The 20,141-nt window shown below is 41.9% G+C and overlaps 3 protein-coding genes across 5 annotated transcripts in view; 1 reads left to right on the top strand and 2 right to left on the bottom strand.

Moving 5' to 3' along the window:
* Lim1 (LIM homeobox 1) overlaps positions 1-10,934 on the bottom strand; it is a 30,498-nt gene extending 19,564 nt beyond the window's left edge. For 2 of the 3 annotated variants that reach the window (XM_070661464.1, XM_070661462.1), the window contains exon 1: positions 4,279-10,848. In XM_070661464.1, coding sequence (XP_070517565.1) covers positions 4,279-4,520 — 242 coding nt within the window. In that variant the 5' untranslated portion in view covers positions 4,521-10,848. The other variant, XM_070661465.1, reaches the window with a different exon arrangement.
* A 3,719-nt stretch (positions 10,935-14,653) lies between these two features.
* Positions 14,654-18,055, bottom strand: Nulp1 (Nuclear localized protein 1). Its single transcript, XM_070661452.1, has 8 exons — positions 17,521-18,055; positions 17,065-17,447; positions 16,744-16,972; positions 16,105-16,358; positions 15,697-16,006; positions 15,288-15,581; positions 15,009-15,196; positions 14,654-14,882 (listed from the first exon to the last, which is right to left on the bottom strand). The coding sequence occupies exons 1-8, from the start codon at positions 17,647-17,649 to the stop codon at positions 14,855-14,857; spliced, it is 1,815 nt and encodes a 604-aa protein (XP_070517553.1). The 5' UTR covers positions 17,650-18,055; the 3' UTR covers positions 14,654-14,854.
* Positions 18,056-18,177: 122 nt separating this feature from the next.
* Positions 18,178-20,120, top strand: LOC139105393 (leucine-rich repeat-containing protein 59). The gene is made up of 6 exons (XM_070661475.1): positions 18,178-18,556; positions 18,672-18,731; positions 18,812-18,934; positions 19,008-19,221; positions 19,350-19,553; positions 19,643-20,120. The coding sequence occupies exons 1-6, from the start codon at positions 18,455-18,457 to the stop codon at positions 19,942-19,944; spliced, it is 1,005 nt and encodes a 334-aa protein (XP_070517576.1). The 5' UTR covers positions 18,178-18,454; the 3' UTR covers positions 19,945-20,120.
* The last annotated feature ends 21 nt before the right edge of the window (positions 20,121-20,141 follow it).

A 20,141-nucleotide genomic window follows, 5' to 3' on the forward strand; every position in this document is an offset into this window, starting at 1 on the left:
AAAGTAGACAATATTCAATTAATTACGTATTGACGGTTCACGTATATAACGTATATAACAAATATAAAAGGTTCACGAGTCGCGTCTCAGGAAGCGTTATTTAGCACCCTCGTAAAGCACTAATAATATCACTTGAGCAATAATTCCATTGACTGTCTGTCCACGCCGTTACGTAAAGTAACTTCGTATCCTCGAGGCAAACTGGACCCGGAGTATCTACTTTTCATTCAGGTGACATGCGCGCGTAGCTTCGTTAGCGGAAAAATATATGTTAATTGCGAGCGGCATCGCGCGCACAACGCAACATTGTAGCACGCGTAACGATCCATGTAACGATCGAGGCAATCATTGGCAACACGCCGACGATGATACCGTCGGCGTATCAATGAATTATCAACGACGTGCCCCGTGACTCTCTATTTCTGTCGCGAACCATGTCGGACTTGATAACATCTTACCTAAATCAGATTAACAATCAGATTACGTCAAGAGTTGAGGAGGTAATATAGATAAGTTTAAGGAAACGTCGTTTGGCCGGTTAACGCGATTAAAAAAAAAAAAAAAAAAGTGAGAAAACGCGGGTAATCTCTCTCATACTTTAATTCAATTAGCACATAAGACGTCCCGCGCGTTGCAAGACTCCACGTTCAATTTTTTGTGATTAAGCAATTAAAAAGATTGACACTAAGAGCGTGCATGAAAAAGGAATTAAAGTATATCAGAACTCTATCGAAATTAATTGTAACACGAATTGTAGCAGTTTACATCGCGGACGTTGCAATTAAAACTTTATCCTAAATAACTCGACGACCGACCGGAAGGGGAAGGGGTACCGTTAACGAGGCGCGGCGATAAATCCACGAAATCTGAGAGAGAGGCTGAAAATCCAGCGCGAATAGCGTAATTTAGCGCTTTCATAAATAGTCAAGACCGACTTTGCCGAGTGCCACAGGTAGAAATCGATAACGTCCATGGAGCAGCACCGTCTTGCGCAACCCTGTCGTCGGCCATTGAATTATTCATTCATTAATTTTCGGTGGCTGTCTGGGCCGGAGGAGTGGCGGGCGAACGAGTGGTCGCTCGTCTCCTCTCTGTGCGGAATCTCGAACCGTTGCCCGACCGCACGCGGATGACACAGTGCAGGGCCCGCCGATAATGTTTTCATCAGCGTTTCGCCGCTTAGCAATGGTGGATCGTATTTTAAGGCAATAATTTCCGGCGCGGTCGATGGCCCGGTTCGCTACGCGGCGACGTTGAAACGGGGACATCGGCCCTTTTGATCGTGCCCGAAGGGGCCCGTCGACGGGCCACGCCACGGGGCCATTATCGACCTTTAAGGACCTTGCCGCGACTCGTGGGGACCGGTTACCATAACCGCACGTATAACCGCTCGCTACGCCGGGAGGACCTCCCGGAGGTGTTAGAATTCCCCGAGCACGGCCTCGGGACCCCGACCGACCATATTTTTCCGTGACTCGTCGACGTTACCGTTCCTTGGGCGGTATCCTCCTACTCCTGCGCCGCGACGGTGTTCATTAACTAAACTCGAGTCAATTTGATCATCTCGTCCAAATTAGAATCTCGCGTCTGGACCGCGCTGGCGGAGACGGAAAGACGGACGGAGAAAGGTAGGAAAAGAAATTCCGTCGAGAACCGAACGACATTTTTGCATATTAAAACGAATGTCTGCTTCCATTTTAGAGCGACTTCGGCTAAACTTTGATTAAGTTAAGCGGCAATTAATTTGTCGAGTAACGTCTGCGACATTTTGTTAATGAAGATAGAATTACGAATTTTTTGTTGTCTAGTATACGTGAAATAGAAGATTACATTAGAGACGACGAATTATATAACTGTAAATTTGATTAATTATTCGTCGATTAATTTAATTGAAATGTAATCAAAGCCCTTAGCCGACTGTCGCCACCGTTTTCGACGTTCTAAATCGTTTACGTTGTACGCAGTTTGAACGCGTAGGTCTACGTTATTAATTTACATAGATAATTAACTATCCGATTGTTTTTTACAAATCGCGCCGAATCGGCGTGTTTCGCAGTCGCGACGCTTTTTCCATCGCGGCGTCGATCGCCACGATGAATTTTTCATCGCGTCGGCAGATGCAAAATAGCTACCTCGTAAAGTATACAACACGCTCATGCACATACATATAGGTGGCCTTGCCCCTCCTCTCCCCCCTACCCTTCCGTGGACCTCCGCGTGTTATTCCGCGGTTTCCGCTGGTCACAAAGAGGATCGTTCATCACTTCCAGAAGTCGCGAAAGAAGTGAGCGCCTCTCTCCATCGCCGTGGGACCGCGTCCGACAACGCGGCGGCGATTTTGTTTTGCAAACGATCCGCGCGGTCCGACTACCGCAGAAAAGCACCAGCCGCGAAATTGAATTCGCCACACCGCCCGCGTCACGGCGAACTCACTATTTTTCGCCTCGACTAATCGATATGGTGATATCATAGTTCGCCACCCACGTGGCACGGCGAGGATGCGACCGATCTACGCTAGAGTCGCGAGTAAAGAAGACCGGTTACGACGGCGACGATTTTTTTATGCACGGCTGACCAAGGAAGATAATTATAATTCGCCACGATCTGTCGTAGCGATAATGCGCAGCGTCACTTTAATCGATTTAAATTCGACCTCAAGTCAAACCTCAAAAACCGATTATGCTGTTAATAATGGTAACACTAGTGATGCTTTCTTTATTTTTATTTTTATTCTTTTTTTTTTTTAATTTTTATGCGAACGTAGAAACGCGTTAAAAAAAATGGGATGAAAGGAATGCGGCCGGCGTGATACGAAATTGCTCGCGACGATGTATCGGGCTATTATTCTCCCGCTAATTTTGCAGCGTGAGATGGGCGCGGGAATAAAGCGACCGCCGAAAACGACGTCGAAAGCAATTTGCTCTACGGGTATCTGAATTAATCACCGGCCATGCTGCCGAGCCGTTTAAATCGCTTCTATGCGCGACGATCATTAATTCAAATCACTAGGTTGAACTACTTTTCCTTCCGGCGAACTTCCGACAACACGAGAGCAGCTTAAGAACCTCCCGAGAGTGTGATTCGACTTCTGACTCGCGGCAAGCTGCTGGTAATCCGCGTTTCGAAAATTCTCTCGCGTTTCGACGAGTCGTATCGCACGTACGATCCACGGGAGACTCGTCGGCGGGCTACTCACGCTTTTTCCGAGATACGCAAAAACGAGAACACGCGTCGCGCGGCAAGTTTACACGTTCCGACGATTGCTTATTCACGACAGCGTATCTGCGCATCGCTTGACGGAGATAATCGATTTTTATCTCGGCATTACTGAGGTACAGTTTAATATTAAACCCACCAAGAAAATTATCCCACATTTATTTCTACTAAGAAAAATTATTTTTTGAAAAGAAAAAAAGAAAGCTATAAAATATTATAACTTCCGTTGATAACGTTAATAAAACTATTTAAAGAATTCAACTCGTACCCTCCGCGAAGGATCACTTTTTCTTAAACCGCGCCAATCCGTTGCTTAATCACGCAAAAACACGACGGCCGATCATTCTCGCGTGATTCATCGTCGATAGCTCGTAAACGGCTAAGTCGTCGGGAGAGATGGCCGAGTGATGAAGAACTCGTCGGTTCGACGGCTCTCGCGGTAGAAACGGACGGATTTTTATCATTGGACCATAATTATATTACGTAATATATTATTCAGCTACATACGCAAGAAACGAGGCGAGAATTTTTAAGACACTTTTTTGACAGTAGTACAATAAGATAACAGTCACGTGGATCGATCTATATTCAACTTATATCGATGCATCTATATTCATCGATGCATATGTATACATGCAGATGAGCACGAGCACTAATTAGACGTGCCATATTTAGCAATGCCGCCTAGTAATAACAATAATTTCCTATTTACGGTAATGATTAATCAATATGTTTTTAATAACCATCAGTCACTTGAATCATCCTCGGAAAGAATATATAACTGCGTTTTGTAAATGAAGAGCCATGCCCCGTAAAACGATGAGGTAATTCTATTAAGTGTCAGTGAATTTTTTTTCCACCGCGATACTAGCAATTTATCTGTATCGAGAGATATATTAATGATTCGATCACTAATAAACGGATTTAGAAAACTCGATCAGAATGCTTAATTTGATAACGCCGTTAATGCCGTCGTATTTTATTTTAAAGTGTCAGCTATAAATGTGAATCTTAAATCAGAATAATATTTCGATTGAAGGTGCATGTACACCGTTCGCGTACCTGAAGAAGTCGTTCCTGCAGAAGAGCTTCGCCTCCCTGGAGAAACACTTGTCTTGCAACGCGGCTCTGCAGTCGAAGCAACGTACGCATTCGACGTGCCATGCACGGTCCAAAACGTTCAGCAGGTACTGATCCATTATCGGTTTCTCGCATCCTGCACATGACAGGAGCATCGCCAGACCGCGTCTCCCTGTTAAAATTAAAAGAGAACATATTACGTATCTCCGCCACTTCGGCCTCATGAATCTCGCGACGTAACGTTCAGCTCCGTCGCTCGATATCTTTCACCTTCCTCTTAAACCACCCGCATTTCTAATTTTTTTTTTCTCTCTTATATTTCGAAGATGAAACACGCGCATCTTTTCGCACCCCGTCGAACGGCTCGATCTGATACGTCCGATTCGAAAATTTCAATTGAAATCTGATGAAATATTAACGCGCGGTTATTAATGCATGCGCGGCGGACACCAGCGTTACGTCATTGGTTCCGGGCAAAGCTTAAATTAATATTGGTTCTGCACGCAATGCTGAACATTTCGCTGTAAATATGCGCTACACATTCCGCGTAACGCTACGCCGGCTTTACGCGATTTAATGTAATCGCGGATGCATCGGGAGATCCAAATCGCGGCGTGCGTTTGCAGTTTACCCTCGAGAGTATTCGCCTTCCTTTCCTATTACGAGCGGCATAATTCTCTGGCGCTGAAAGAATGAAATATCGCTCCCGACGCAAACAAAATCGTTCTTCGCGACACGAGTATTTATTTGCAAATACTAATTTCCGGACCGCTCGAAACGCCCATCGAGTAATTATCACAATGGAGACTCGATCGGAATTACGCGCAAAATTATCCGCAATGAGTCGAATTAAAATTACACACAGATATACGAAGTAAGCGCGTATGGCGGTGACTTGTATTAAAAAAAAAAAAAAAAAAAAAGAGTGAGAGGAAAAAGAAAATGACTTTTTAATCGAGTTCGGGAGCACCGATCGAAATGTTCGAAAGCCTTTTGAGCGTGGCCGCGCATTTTATTTAGAAAGAAGATTAAGCGCTTTCATTGTAAGAGCGCGCGTGCATAACGAGGCGTGCATTGTGCTCGACTTTTTTGTACATTCGACGGTTAAATCGCCGTACGATCTGGTTGACACAGTCCGGAGCGGTGTAAAAATACAACAATGCGACATAATCGCCCGTGCTAATCACGTAAAGCGGCAACTAATCCGATCCGCGGGAAAAAATTCCCGTTTTTGCGAGTTGATAAGATTGACGACGACAATCGCGCGTGCCATTCCGCGGGTTTTCTGACGAATCTGGAGCAATTTCTTCGAAGGAATCTCGACAACACATCGCGCGCTAAACGCAAATTACATTAATCCCCGACACGTCTCGCGTCATTTTCCTCTGTTAACGTTATCAAAATCTGAATTCTGTTTTTTTTCTCTCTCTCTCTCTTTAATAATGAAGAAAAAAAATTCAACTCGAAGTACGTAACTTTCAAACGAAATAAAATAAAAAAAGCTAGAGATTCTTCGTAAATAGCGTGATAATCTTTACTAAAGTGTTGCGAACAACAGAATGTTTCACATCCGTAATATACATTTTTAACTGAATTACACCACAAATAAATCGATAGGGAAAATTGAACATCGACGATGAACGATTGTTAATAAAAAATTCATTAAACGAGAATTTCGTTAAACAAGTCTTTAAATTTGTTGAGGGTGGTCGCGCATTTTCTGCTGCAGCTTCGTGCGCGCGTTATTCATTGTTAATACCAGGTAACGATTAAACATATCAAAAATTACCGAGCGCTAACTGAGGTTTCAATTACCGGACATCGCTCAGTAATTTAAACACGGCAATTTGAACAATGCAAAATATCGCGGTTAAAATGTGTTTGCACTGCGATCGCCGAATGACCAATCGAAATTTCACCGTTTTGCATCACGCCGCGCGACTGTCTAGTTGGCGACATTCCCTTTAACTCGCAGAAAAGGAGCAGGAAAGGAAGAACACCGTGCGTCGCGACGGGGGTGCTGCGACCGTAAATCTCGCGGCACTTAAGCAAAAAGCCGCGGATTACTGCATCGACGAATTTAACGATCGCGCTTCGGCATTTATAGTTGCACAATCTTTCATCCGGCTAATTTCGCGGCCGCTTTTTCGCGCGAGGCCAGACCCCACCGGCGAATAATTATGATTCGTCGTTAATTAACATTTGCGAACAACGCTGCTCTTTTGCCTTTGGCTCCCCGTTTTCTCTCTCTCTCTCTCTTTCTCTCTCTCGCTTCCGCCACTCTTTCTCTTCTCTCCTTTCGCCCTGCCATTATCCCTTTTTCTTTTCTTCCCTCCGTTCGCCCTCTCGCCGTTTTTATCGCCATCATTGAGACCCACGGAATTTACCCTCCTCTTCCTTTTTTTCCGCGGTTTCCGCCAATGGGCGGAGTCCCTCTGCCTGGCTGGCAGGGTTGTCAACCTAGCAACCCTCCTCCCACCCTTAAGATCTGACCTTGCGCATCTCATCCCTCTCGCGGAAGGACGAGAAAGGCAAGGGCGGTAGAACGGCATCGACGTAGCCCGTAAACGTTCGCAACTTAACTTTGAGATCGTAAACTATTCCGCGTAATCGACTCACACATGCATCCCGCCCGCTAATGACCGACGCTACCTGCCGACTCGATATAACAAAAGCGGATCACGTAACGGATGGCGTAAATCTTATTAACAAAAAATATTATTTTTAATTCAGTTTTTTTTTTATTCTAGCTAACAAATAATCTCGTCGTTATTATTATTTGGAAAAATGTTTCCCCCCTCGAGCAATCCACACATCAAAAGTGATAACAGAAAATACAAAGCTCAATACCCGAAGGAAATAAAACTGTTGCCGTTTTTTGCTAAATTTGCATTTGACGAGCAGTCTAGACACATTTTTCGTGATTTCTTGTAGGTTGAAAGAATTCGTTAAATTCATTTTATACATACGTGTACTAGTGTAAAATATTAAAAATTATTTTAATGCTAATTCTGACTGAAAAGAATCGAGGCAGCGATGTTGGCGCATAAAATTAAACAACATTCTGATATAGCAAAATTAAGATTGCTAAAAATATGTTTTCAAACTAATGACGTATATTTAACCATACGGGTAAAGTTGATTTTTTTTAATCACAGCAATGATTATACTCATTTAAAGTTTCGCAAAAAAAAAAAAAAAAATTATGACCGTACGTTCAAGCATTATATTGTTATCTAATCACGAAATCAATAACATAAATTAAGGTAACACGTTTAGAAGCTAATCTCGCGTATAAATACCACGTAGAATTCCGATATTATCGTTTAACGACTTAAATGCTTGAATAACGGTTTTAATAAATGTAAGACACACGTAGGGTGTTCACGTATTACGCTAATGCCGATTAAAGTCATTAAAGTGAATTGCTCAAACAATAATATTCTTAGTAAAAAATATTTAAAATAAAAAAAAAAGATATTTGAAATATTCCCCGATTTTCTCCTTTAACGCGTAAATGATATCTTAATTTTACACATGCGTAGGTGATCACATATTTAAAATTTTCAGAAGTCGAATTGTCTGTCACTTACGCGAGCGTCTAAGTTAGAAAACTTGCTGCATACTACTTCACGTTATACGATTCGCTCAAAAAATAAAAGACAAAATACCGTAAAAAGACCTAGTTAGTTGAATCGCATAAACCAGATTAGGATTAACGGGACGTGAGACGAAAATCCTGTTGATCCAGTGACATTGGATTGCTTAATCCGATTTTTTCCGACTGGACGTCATTGCTCGCGTCATGCCGGATCTTGTTTTGTTCCGTCGGAGAAGACTTTATCAAGGTATCTTTATCATAAATGCCAGAACAACTTAATAAAAAAAAAAAAAAAAAAAAAAAAAATAACGTAATGAAAAACACCAAAATCTTTAATATAATATTAGGAAGTAAAATAAGAATAAAATCTACTACCTTTAGAAATATAATTTTTAACAAGTTTATCAAACTCGAAATTAATGCCGAAATAATAAAAAAAAATTAATAAATCAATAATTTGCTAGAACATAATTTCTAAAATATCCGACGATCGTTTGTCATCTTTATATTTCTATACATAATGCACATAGTTTTTAGCAAACTACCATCGTAATAAAAATCAGTATTCTTTGAGAGCCTCGCCGCCGGCAAATCGATTGTCGACTTCGGTGAATCGGAGAGAAAAACGACGAAAGAAAGAAATAGAACACTTAGAAAAATCTCAAGAAGATAGGACTTTAAAAGTTATCTCGTTAATTGTGTTTAATTGCTTAAGGCTAATTTCGAGATCACGCGAATTTTTTACGATCCGTGATAAGAGACATATATTTCTCGGCAACTTCGGTGCAGTTGTAAATTGGATAATCAGCACTTTCTGATTCTTTTTAAAATAGATAACGAATTAATTTAATTATTAACACAATTGTATCCAACAGTATTTATTAACAGTATTAATTTGTATTATTATTATCATAAAAAATGACATACTTCGATAAGAGTTTCAAAAATACACGAAAAAAAAAATTGATGATAAAAAAATACCGATTATGTGCATAAACTTCTGTTAATTACGAAAGAAAAAAAAGAGTCATATACTTTGCGTAATACGTGTGTACAAATATATCTACGTTGCATATTTCGTTACATACTATTACAGAATATCTTCTCTTTTAAATAATTAAAACGTGTAACTATGTAAAACTTCTATAAAAAAAAACAAAAATAAATAATAATAAATCAAACACGTTTTCCACGGTAGGCACGCGTTTCCCGTCTTTCACGCAAGCAGCTTCGAACTAATTAGGTCCGATCATACTCACTTTTACTACTAGATTACTATCCGACCGGTGGTGCTTAAAAATATAAATAAAACCTCGCGTGTCGCGTACAAAATTACGCTCGCTCGCTTTCGCACATGTGACAGACTTCACCAAGGCGGAATTTAAATACATTAACATACCTTAAAAAGTTTCCAGCCTTCCCCGGTACCGAACGTGTAACTTCGGCGCGAGACCGGTGCGGCATAAACGCACAGACACTTCCCCACGTCGTTCCGACCCACGCAATTGCGACGTGGTAAGCGGAAAAAAAAAGCGCGTCGCTCCTTCGATCGCAGCATAGATTTGCATGTATAACGTCGCGGGATTGTATTCTCTATTGAGCGGTTCATTGACTCGTGATCTATTCGTGCGTGCAGCTTCTCACGCGTGACGTTTCTTTCGCAGAGAAAGAAGTGAGAGAGAGAGAGAGAGAGAGAAAGAGAGGAGGGAACAGAGGGAGAGAGAAAGAATCACGCCCTTCGCCGGGAGATTGATCGAAATGGCACGACGCTCTCGCGAGCACGGCAACGAGCGAAAACGAGCGGAAAAATCGTCCGCAAAAGTTTCGCATACAGCAACAGGTACTTGCAGCAACGCACCTTCACCAAGAACTCTCGCGAAGAAACCGGCGACCCGCGCAAAAAGTGGTCTTAACTAATAAAGGACCGAGACTCTAAAAAATAAGGGAGTTCTTCACGTTAAACCAGATACATAACACTTCGCTTGTAAATTTTAAAGTTTTGCTGATATTTTGTACGTAACCGTATACGTATGTCTATTTCAAATTTTTGTGGCATTCAAATTAAATGTAAAATCGTCACAAAAAATATGTGTTAAAGAAGGAGGTTAAATTAACGAGGCGTAATTGTAAGAAACGAAACAAAGCGTCGCTCTTAATTATCATTAATTTCCTTCACCGTTGAGAGAAAGAATCTTGGGGACTCGAATCGATCGACAATGCGGACGTTACGCGTTCTAAAGATGCTCCGGCGTCAACAAGGTTGATCCTGTCTGACGCGTCGCGCGTATTCTGCACGGTTCTCCGGTGCATTAGGCATGACATCGGTCCGATGTCGCGCTATAGGGGATACGTTACTATGGAATTCATCTTGTTTTACGCAAGATGTATTTGTCTCGCGTAAAAAAGCCGCGTAAAATAAATATCACCTGGGAAGTTCTACGTGCCTCGCTCGTTCTTTTTCGAAATAATTTCCACGAACGTCGTAAAAAATTTAAACCGATTTAGAGGATACGTAAGCAGATGCAACACCCCTCTTCGATTTTATCAAAAATATTCACAATGTGCAAGTCGATTTTCGAACTGTCATATACCGGAAATTCTCTGACGGTCCACGCTTCAACGTTTAACGTTTTTAGAATGTGTTTTCCTAGATTGAAGCGTTCACCGGCCATGACAAAAACCTGACAAGTATATAAGACATTCCGTTGACCACATCGCGATAAGCAATCGCGACGGATAGTTGTACAAAATTTCCATAACATTTCAAGCAGCAGCATTGACACGCGGTGTTTTATCGAGAACTGCGCGTCGGCACTTACTAAAACGGTTTTGACTTTCAAATCTGACTCGGGTTAATCTGCCGGTAGCGGAAATGCGCACGCGGGCGCGTTTTACGCGAAAGTGACGTTCGTAGCTAAAAAGTGTACTATGTAAACGACGTTTCGCATGCTTCTTACCTATGTTACAAGCCTGGGTGACGGGCAGGGGTGCGCAGCAACGCCCGCCAAGGGCCGTGACCCTTATCCGGGGGGCACCAACCCCCGGGCCCCCTCCCCGCCCCCGGCGCCCCGTAGCCCTCCACTTCCCCAGCCGCGACCGCGGCCACCCCTGCCCCCACTCCCTCGCCGGGCCCGGGACCAGCACCAGGCCCACCTTCCACGGGCCCGTATCGGCCGAACGGTCCCGAGGGCCCCAGTGCACCCACTTTTACTGCGTTGTTATCCCAACGGCCGTTAAATCGCACTTCTCACACTTTCCCCCCCGGTGCAAGTGATGCCAGCGTTCGCTCGGGCTTCGCTTCTCCTCGTCACTCACTGAAAAATTTCCGCCGTGCCTGTTACGCGCGCGGTACTCGTGCGATCTCGTCCTGCCGCTCGCGAATACGGGGGTTGTCAACCTCGGACAGCGCGCGCGTTCTCTCAGCTGTCCCCCTGAGAACGTCCCGTCGTCCTCATTGCGATATCCGATCCCGCTCGCTCGATCTTTTTTTTTTTTTTACCGTCTTTCCCGAAACACTTAGGTACTAGGTACCCGACGACACTCGTCCGCTCACAATCCCGCTCGCGATGCGTACGCTTTACACACTGTCATGACGTCGCGCGTGCCAAGTGATATCGCGACCCGGAGCTCTTCGTCGAGCCTCTTCGTCTTAATCGGAACAGCCCGGCCTATAACAGCTTTCGGAAGTTGGTCCGCGTGATCTATTTCTCAGACCTCGCCGGACCTCGCGATAGATCCTTTCGTCGTGTGCCGGCGAATCGACGTCCCAGAGACAAGCAAATAGCGGCGCCGTGCTTATAATTTCGCGCACTCCCGGAGATGATCTTGAGCGTTTGGTCGAGGCGGCTACCGGATCGGCGCACGGGCCGCTGACCAATGACGCTTTCTTTCCTTTTCTTTCTCGAAGTTGCCTGCCAGTCCGGAGATGCCGGCGCGCGGCGCGATACGTCACGTCACGGCAGCGGCGAAGCGAACACGACGATGACGCGAGCACACTCGCCTCGAGTTCGCCAGCCAACTGGCTGCACCTGCGGTGTCCGCGAGACGTCCCTCTCCTCGTCTCGCCCGGAGTTTCTCCAGAACTCGCGCAACCGACGTGAAGCTGCAGCTACGCCCATTGGCCACGACCACCGTGGTGAACGTGGCACGATGGTGCCGGATTGGCCGGGGACGAGCGACACGGGCGTAGCTTAACCAGGGCGCCGCCAGACATGGCCGTGGAATGGCTGCGGAGTTGCGTTCGCTTGCGAGAGGCGCTTCCGTCGTTGCTACTGCTGCTTCTGCCGTTGTTGCTGCTGGCTGGCTGCTGCTGTTGTTACTGGAAATAGGCTGGTGGTGCTGCCGCCGACGCCGTCGCCGCCGCCACCGCCGCCGACGACGCCAACGCCGCCACCGTAGCCGCTTTTGCTCCTCTCCGTCTGACATGCTATCGATCCCCGTGGCGTCGCGAGAAACGAGAGGGTAGACTGCCTCGCGAAATGCCACAGGTTTCAGGGAATCTTTACCTTTCGCGCCCGCCAAGTGTGTTCCTCCACCTCCTCCTCCCGCTTCGCTCTCCATTCGCCACGCCGCGCCGCGCCGCGCCGCGCTTCCACTTTGCCGTTCTATCTGGTCTTCTGCATCTACCTCTTTGCCCTCTTTCATAAGTGCCGTTCGTTGTCTTCCTCCGTCCGCTTTCCGATATCGTCCTTTCACGTATCCGGCTCTCTTCTTCTTTTTCTTTATCCTCTGCCGCGATCCTCTTCTCGTCTGTTTTGTGTCCATCCTGTTGGCCTGTCCACCGCTTTTTAAGTGTTTATTTATCTCCAAAGTACTCGACTTCTCTTCCGAACAGGGCGAGCACGCGTCTTTTCGCTTGCCCGTATCGATGACTTGGCGCAACGTCGCTAATGTTGTAAAATTTACGTTCTTCTTATCTTTCGCGAACTCGAGTCCTCCCCTCGATGCTAAAATCCTTCCATCCCTTTTCCACGTTCCGCGAAATACGGCGCGTTATCACAGGGCACAAGTACCTAACTGACGCGCTCCTTTCTATCGATTAAAGGACTCCACGTGCCATTAACCGAGTGGCCGAATGCTGCTGCTGCTGCGCTGCGGCGACAGTTTCGCGGATTGAGATGCGAGCGAACCCGTGTTCATCTCCGTTAATAATGCACGCCACGTTGTTCGCTACAATCGTACGTATATTTCACCGCAGGCTATTATTTTTCGCAATTTTTCCGCGGGGAAAGACTCGGACGTAAATGTTATCGCGATTTCGCGACGAAACGTTTCTAACGTTATTGTCCTCTCCGCGAATTTTCCGCGCCATGAAGACACTTTCATGAAACTGAACAAACAGTAATTGGCGCAATTTAAGGGGGGAAAGAGAAGAGGACGGGGTGCCTTCTAGCTCACGGTCTCGCTCTAAGATGCGGCTGCGGCCGCAGTATTTATTGCGGGGATTATCGCGGGCTTCTGTCCGTTCGAGACTATATTTACGGCCGCGCCGTGCTCGCGGCCGTACGAACGAACGACTTCATTGCAATTGCGCGGCCGGAGAGTATTTATGGTAAGGGCCGCGTTATTAGCGCGAAGGTAAGACTTCGCCGGCCACCTCATTTACGGCCACGCGGCGCCCGTAATCGCGCAGTTAGAATTATACGATTACGGACCCGCCTTCGCGTGCGTTATCGTCGATAACCATTGAATTTCTTCTGGTGCTCGGCGTAATTTCGCGCGAGAGAGATGAGCGGAGGAGAGAAAACGGGAGGAGAAGAAGAGCAAAATTAATTATTAATTATCGAAGGAATCGTTAGGAACGGCGCGAGTAGTTCGACCGCATTTGAGAATTGTGCTGTTGCTACGTCGTCGAGATGCGAAATACGCGGCTCCGAGCTTCACGGCGGAAACGTTCGAGGTACGTTTGGCAAATCGACGAAACAAAAATTATGCGTGCGAGATTCGGAGTTTCGATAAGAGTAATTATACGTGCGACACGATCACGCAAGCAGAACGATTGACCCAGTGATACATAAAATAAGTTGCAATTCGCTCACCGTTCGGCGATTGATCCGTCGATCCTCAATGGCTCCTCGAGTCGATGCATCCTGTTCCTCCTCCCTCGTCCAGCCGTTGACATTCTTCCATAGATCATGAAGCACCGACATTAGTACTGGCTCTGGCACTGGCACTGGCACTAGCACTGGCAATGACATTAGCACTGATACTCGCGTAAACAACAGCTAAAATGACGACCGGCACTCCCGAAAGGTTAACAACGAACGCGATGGAAAAACGCGGGCGATTGGAGACCCTCGCGACATCTTACTCATCGACGGTCGAAGCGCCGGGGAGAACTCGAAACTCGAGCGATCAACTTCACTCCGCCTTGTTGAAATCAAATTAGTTGCGACATCTTTGAGTAGATGGCATTCTCTGTACCGAAATTGGTAAGTCATTGTTCTTTGTAGCAAATATACATATAATCTAACAGCAGATAGCCAATATAACATGAATTAACATGAATAAATACTAATTATACTTTACTTTCTTTAAATTAAAATTTTACGTTACATTTTTTTTTTTTTTTAACAAAACAGACACAGCTGATAGAGCAGAATATAAAAATCAAATTGCAAATCTAAAATAAATATATAAAAATAATATGTAAATACTTTGTACATTTTTTTATGTTGAATAATATTCCAAAAAGTTCTTTATTTACCGAAGTTAAGTTTATATTACATTCAGAAGCGTTATTACATTAGTCATAAATTTTAACAAAACTGCAGTTTTATACATATTTCTTTATACATAAATTTAAATAATTCTGACATTATCTTATCGTACGTATTCATTACATTTTTTGCATTTTTACATGTGTACTATTTTAAACAATGTATACATATTATTTGAAATTGTACAACTTGTGTAAATTTCTTTCAATGTTGTTAAGTTCCATTCATTTAAAATAAGTTATTCTGCATCCTGGTCATCCTCATCACTAAACAAAAAAATATTAATATTCATTAATATAATCGCAGGGATTCAATTGTATATGTGATATCTATATAAATTAAAAAATTTTATTTTTAATATCCAATAAACTTTTATTTGTGCATATACTTACAACAGGTTCAACTCATTTAAAGCAGCAGTCGCGTCATTGATGTCTGTGAATAACGAAGAGAAAAAGAGAGAAATTAAATTTGAGTTATTTTCAACTGGTCTATCGTTTGTCGTAGGCCTTTTATAAATATCGATGCTGTCTAATGGCGGTAATGGATCATGCGATAGCATTGGATCTTCACCCTGGATCTGGAATAAGCAATATGCAAATTTTAATAAAGTTGTATTAATAATATACTTAGTTTCGTCTTAATACAATATTAAGAATGCAAAACTTTACCTCTTGAACATTAACTATAACGTTTTGCAAATCGGATAATATAATATGTCTCAAAATGTTTCTTGGCGGCTTTCCTCGATAGCGTTGGCTACGCTTCACTTGACAGTACTTAACATAATCATCTTTAGGCTCGACTCGGTTTAGTACAAGATGCACACATTCCTCCAACCACGGTAAAATATCTGCCTCCTTCCACAGATGGAAACTGCGCTCTACATACAAATTTTGCAATTTGTCTAGAGCCGGTAATGTAGTATTTTGCGCTTTAGAGTTAAAAAAATCGTGATTTATCACCTAAAAATAATATATTTAATTAAGCAAAAGTAACTTTTTTTCAAGCATTTTAATATGCTTTGAAACAATAGATTTTCAAAACATATCAAAGAAAAAAAATTTGTTAAAGCAATACCTTTGCATCCGTTTGTATACTACATTTTTCTAATAAGAGTGTCAATACACCAGGAAACATGATAAGAGCGTTTTGCAGTAGTGTATCAGCTTCAGTTTTATTTCCTAGACGGAAGTGAGCCAAAGCTAGACTGTATGCTATGTTCGGTAACTGAGTTAAATTTCTGGAATCCTCCCATAAGTTACAAAACTTTATGAACCATTCATATTCTTTAGCTTTTAATGCGTAAAAGTCGATGCACAAGACCACTGCTAATGGATCGGTTTCAGGATCCAAGGACAAAAGTAACTTACAAAATTCCAAGCTTGTTCTGAAAAGTTTTTTAGAAATTAATGTAATTTTTTTTTATATATAATAATCTCACAAAATGTATGTAACGATTATTCGTTACGTATAACAAGATTTTACCTATAACAAGCACGTCCACCAACAAATCCAAGGTGTTTAAAAAGAGTTATAAAAAGTGCACGATTTTGTTGTTTCCGGTAATCCATTCTACATTGTGCAGTTGTTATATTAAAGAATGGGTGAAATGCACATTCTAAACAGTATAAAGCCCGTTTGATAAATTCCGCTGCATACGCTAAATCATCATTTATTTTACACATTTCAGATACTTGCAGAAGGGAATCTATATGGTAAGAATGGGCATTTACTATGTTCTGAAACATAATAATTTGTATTAATATTATTTCAATACAAAATAAATAAAAGTACAAAATTATATGTGTTATATAAGCTTATATGATAAAACAACGAATATAAATCCTATCTTTAAAAAATTGTGTTAGATTAAATCAAATTAATTATTACCGTTTATCCGTGATAGATTAATTTTCTCATTTTTTTCCGTGCAAAATATGTACGTACATATTTACGTTTGCAGTACATTGTCAAAATTTATAAAATATAAACACAGTTCTTTTTTTAAAAGAATAAATAGTAAAAGACTGATGCGAAATGCGCGCTCTGTAATATATCTAACACCAGATAAAAAATACAAAGAATAAAAATTAAATATCGCTATCTAATCTTGTTCTTACTTACAACTATGTTGTCTGGGTTTAGACTTTCAACAGCTCGTAAGAATTTATGTTGTATCTCTTTGTAAGAAGCACTATGATCATATACAAAATACTGTACATTTCCTGTAGTCTTCATAGAGTTATCAAGAGACATGGATAACCCAGATTTGTTAGTTTGTAACCACATGTTGTCTTGTGGACAAATTAACCATGTCTTTTTCGAATTCCCAGGACGACCTTTATTTCTCTTACTGCAAGAATAAAATACTCTATGCTTAATAAAAACTTGTAAATTATGGCATATATTATTCATGTAATATATATCATATAAATATAATTATACCTTTGCCCATCCTCTACAGTTTTACTCCCAAAGATCCTTTTTAATTCATTATATGGATTCAGGTGTTTACGCTGTACAATTAACATGCTTTCCTTAGATATCTTATCAATCCACTGTGCTTCCAAAACTTGGTTACTGCAACCTGGTACAGGCTCTCCAAGCAATTTGTTTACTTCTCGTATACTCTGTTCAATTTCATCTACATCCTCAATACTTTCTGCAGCATGCTCTTGCTGGCTCTTAATTTTCTCATTCTCCAACTTCTTATATCGTTTTTTCTTCTTCTTACGCTTTGTATCATTATAATTTGCATTGTTTGAAATCTGGTCTTCATCCTTCTGCCTGTCATCAATGTCATCATCTTTATCAGAATTCTGATTTAACTGTGAACATTTAATTTATTGTTAATATCACCTTCAGCCAGAAAGAAATAAAATAACAACAAATTTTACCTACCACATTAAATACATTGAAAGATTTGGATTTAGCATTGCTGGTCACCGAAACTTCTACATCACTAGCATCATTATCTTTTTCTAAGGTAACATCTTTGCCGTAAACTTTTTTAATATATCGCGTAGACATTTCAAAAAATATATATGTATGTATATGGAATGTATTTAGGCAAACTTGGAAATTTGCAACTGTCTCTCTTCTCAAAAATGCGAGTGCCAAATTTCGTAAGCTTATATCTACCAACTCCTCGATAATCCGTAAGCTTTATCACCTCCAGAACAGCTTGGCAAAATCAATATAACATCCTCATCTGACACACACTTTCTATCAGATAATAAAACGCACTGACACGCGGTCCTAACTGATAAATTACGCTGTAAGGACTGAAGCTCGTGATCTTCCGAGTAAAGGACGGGGATTTGGAAATTTTGAACTGCTCTGTTGAATTTTTAATCGAAGGAAGAAAATTTTGGATAATGTGAAGATCGAGAACTGATTGAAGGCGAGTGGAGCGTCAAAATCTGGCGGAAGATGAAAATTTCACGTAAGATCAACCCAGTCGGCTGGGAGAGACTATTCTATCCCCTCTTACGTTCTTCCTCTCTTCCCCTTCCAACGCTCTCTTTTTCTGTTCCGTCGACACCACGACACGTCACTAGTTTAGCCTCGGCGCCGGTTATCAAAACGTAGCGACAGTCGCAAGAACAAATTCGTAGCTGTGTGCCTCTCCCCAGGTGGTTTATTCACCCACGTAAGACGTGAGTCTCGTAAGGTGCTGTACTGTACGTACTACATGTCAAGCCGGATGCGCACATCTGCTTACGTGCACGAAGTCAAGGAATACGTGCGGAACTCGACAGCTGTGATTTGACGTCGCGAGCGCACACGGAGTGATCTGCGACCTCGTTTCCACTTCGCACGAGAAACGGCAAGTATGACCATCAAATTGAAGCTGAAAGACGTAAGGGACAAGTTGAAGGATGATACTCTGGACCTTAGCTTGTGCGACTTGGAGGAAGTGCCTGTGCGAGAAATCGTGAGTCTTTTTTACGTTTTTTTTTTTTTTTTTTTAATAGTATGACATACATATGGGAATCTATTACAAATAATTTGCAGTATAGTTGTTCGTTATATATTCTGTTTTGTTTCAGGCATCTCTCAGAAAAGCAACAAATGTCAATTTGTCAACCAATCTTCTGGTTTCTCTGCCAGTATGTTATTTTAAAATTATACAGCTTGGCAAATTTTTGTGTAACTTAAGTATTCACTGCTAATATTGAATTTTTTGCAGGTCACTTTTGTTACCTTGAAACAAATTGTAAAATTGGATCTTAGCAGGAACATGCTGGTTGAACTTCCTGAAAATTTTGGTGAGATGACACAGTTGAAACATTTGGATTTGTATGCTAATAAGGTGAACAATTTCCTTGCCCTTTTTTTTGTTTGCTTTTTGATAGAATTGTCAATTATAATTTATGTTATTACAGATTAGTAGATTGCCTTTGAGCCTGAGTGAATTAAAAAATTTAAGGTGGTTGGATCTGAAAGAGAACCCCTTGACTGAGGCTGTAGCTAGTGTTGCAGGACCATGCAGTAATATGCGCGAATGTCAAGCATGCGCTCGTAATATCGTCAGTTATCTATCCAATGTCAAACTTCACATTGAGGAGGAGAAATTACGAAGATTAAATAATGTCGCAAGTAATAATGCACCGCAACTTTAATAAAAATAATGCTTTTATATATGAAAGCATATAGATGTAACTTAGGTTAAGGAGCAAATTAACCGGTAGCTGCTGTGGTAAATTTAATATTGTTTTATATTTTAGGCGATGCGGACAAGGAAGTAACGGGCACGAAGAGAGAGAACAAAAGGAAACGGAAAAAAAACACAGAGAAAGAAAAGTCGAATGGAGATAAAATCGATTCTCTACCTCAGAGAGAAGGATGCTCGCAGGATAATAACGATAGTGTAAGATTAACAGGATCGTCGTCCGACAGAGCGTCCACGCGTAAATCGTCCAGGTCTACAGGTAAACAAATATCTATATTAATAATTTTTAATTCGTATTTTTTACTTAAATATTACGTATTATTTTTCATACTCTGCTCGGTAATTCAGGGACTGGGCTGTGCCGATCTCTCACGTGCGTGATCGTGTGGCTGTTCTTGGTCAGCTTGTTGCTCACCTTAACACTGATATTACTTTCGTGGCGTTACGAGCGACAAACTGACATACTTCTGCAAAATGTGCAAACATTTTCAGGCCTGCCGCTGAAGAATTATCATCGCCAGGCCACGGATTACTTACAGGGTGTAATAAAGTTTGCGACCGCGCAAATTAAGTTTATTATCGATGTCGCAAGCAATTTCTACCGAGCGCAATTTGAGAATGGTACGAGTAAGACGGGAAAAGAATTATAGAAATACGTTTCTGCATCAATCTTTCCTGTGACCACGTTTGACGTCAGTTCAGGGCGTCCTTGCTAATGCCTGCTGCATTCAAAATCTATTAAAGATCAAATCATCGGAAAACAATTTTATAAAAATGTCAATTACAATAGTAAATGATAAATAAACTTTACAGATTTTTTGAAAAATTTTAAGGTAAGAATTACTAA

The sequence above is a fragment of the Cardiocondyla obscurior genome, linkage group LG09 (genome assembly GCF_019399895.1).
Source record: "Cardiocondyla obscurior isolate alpha-2009 linkage group LG09, Cobs3.1, whole genome shotgun sequence".
NCBI lineage: Eukaryota > Metazoa > Arthropoda > Insecta > Hymenoptera > Formicidae > Cardiocondyla > Cardiocondyla obscurior.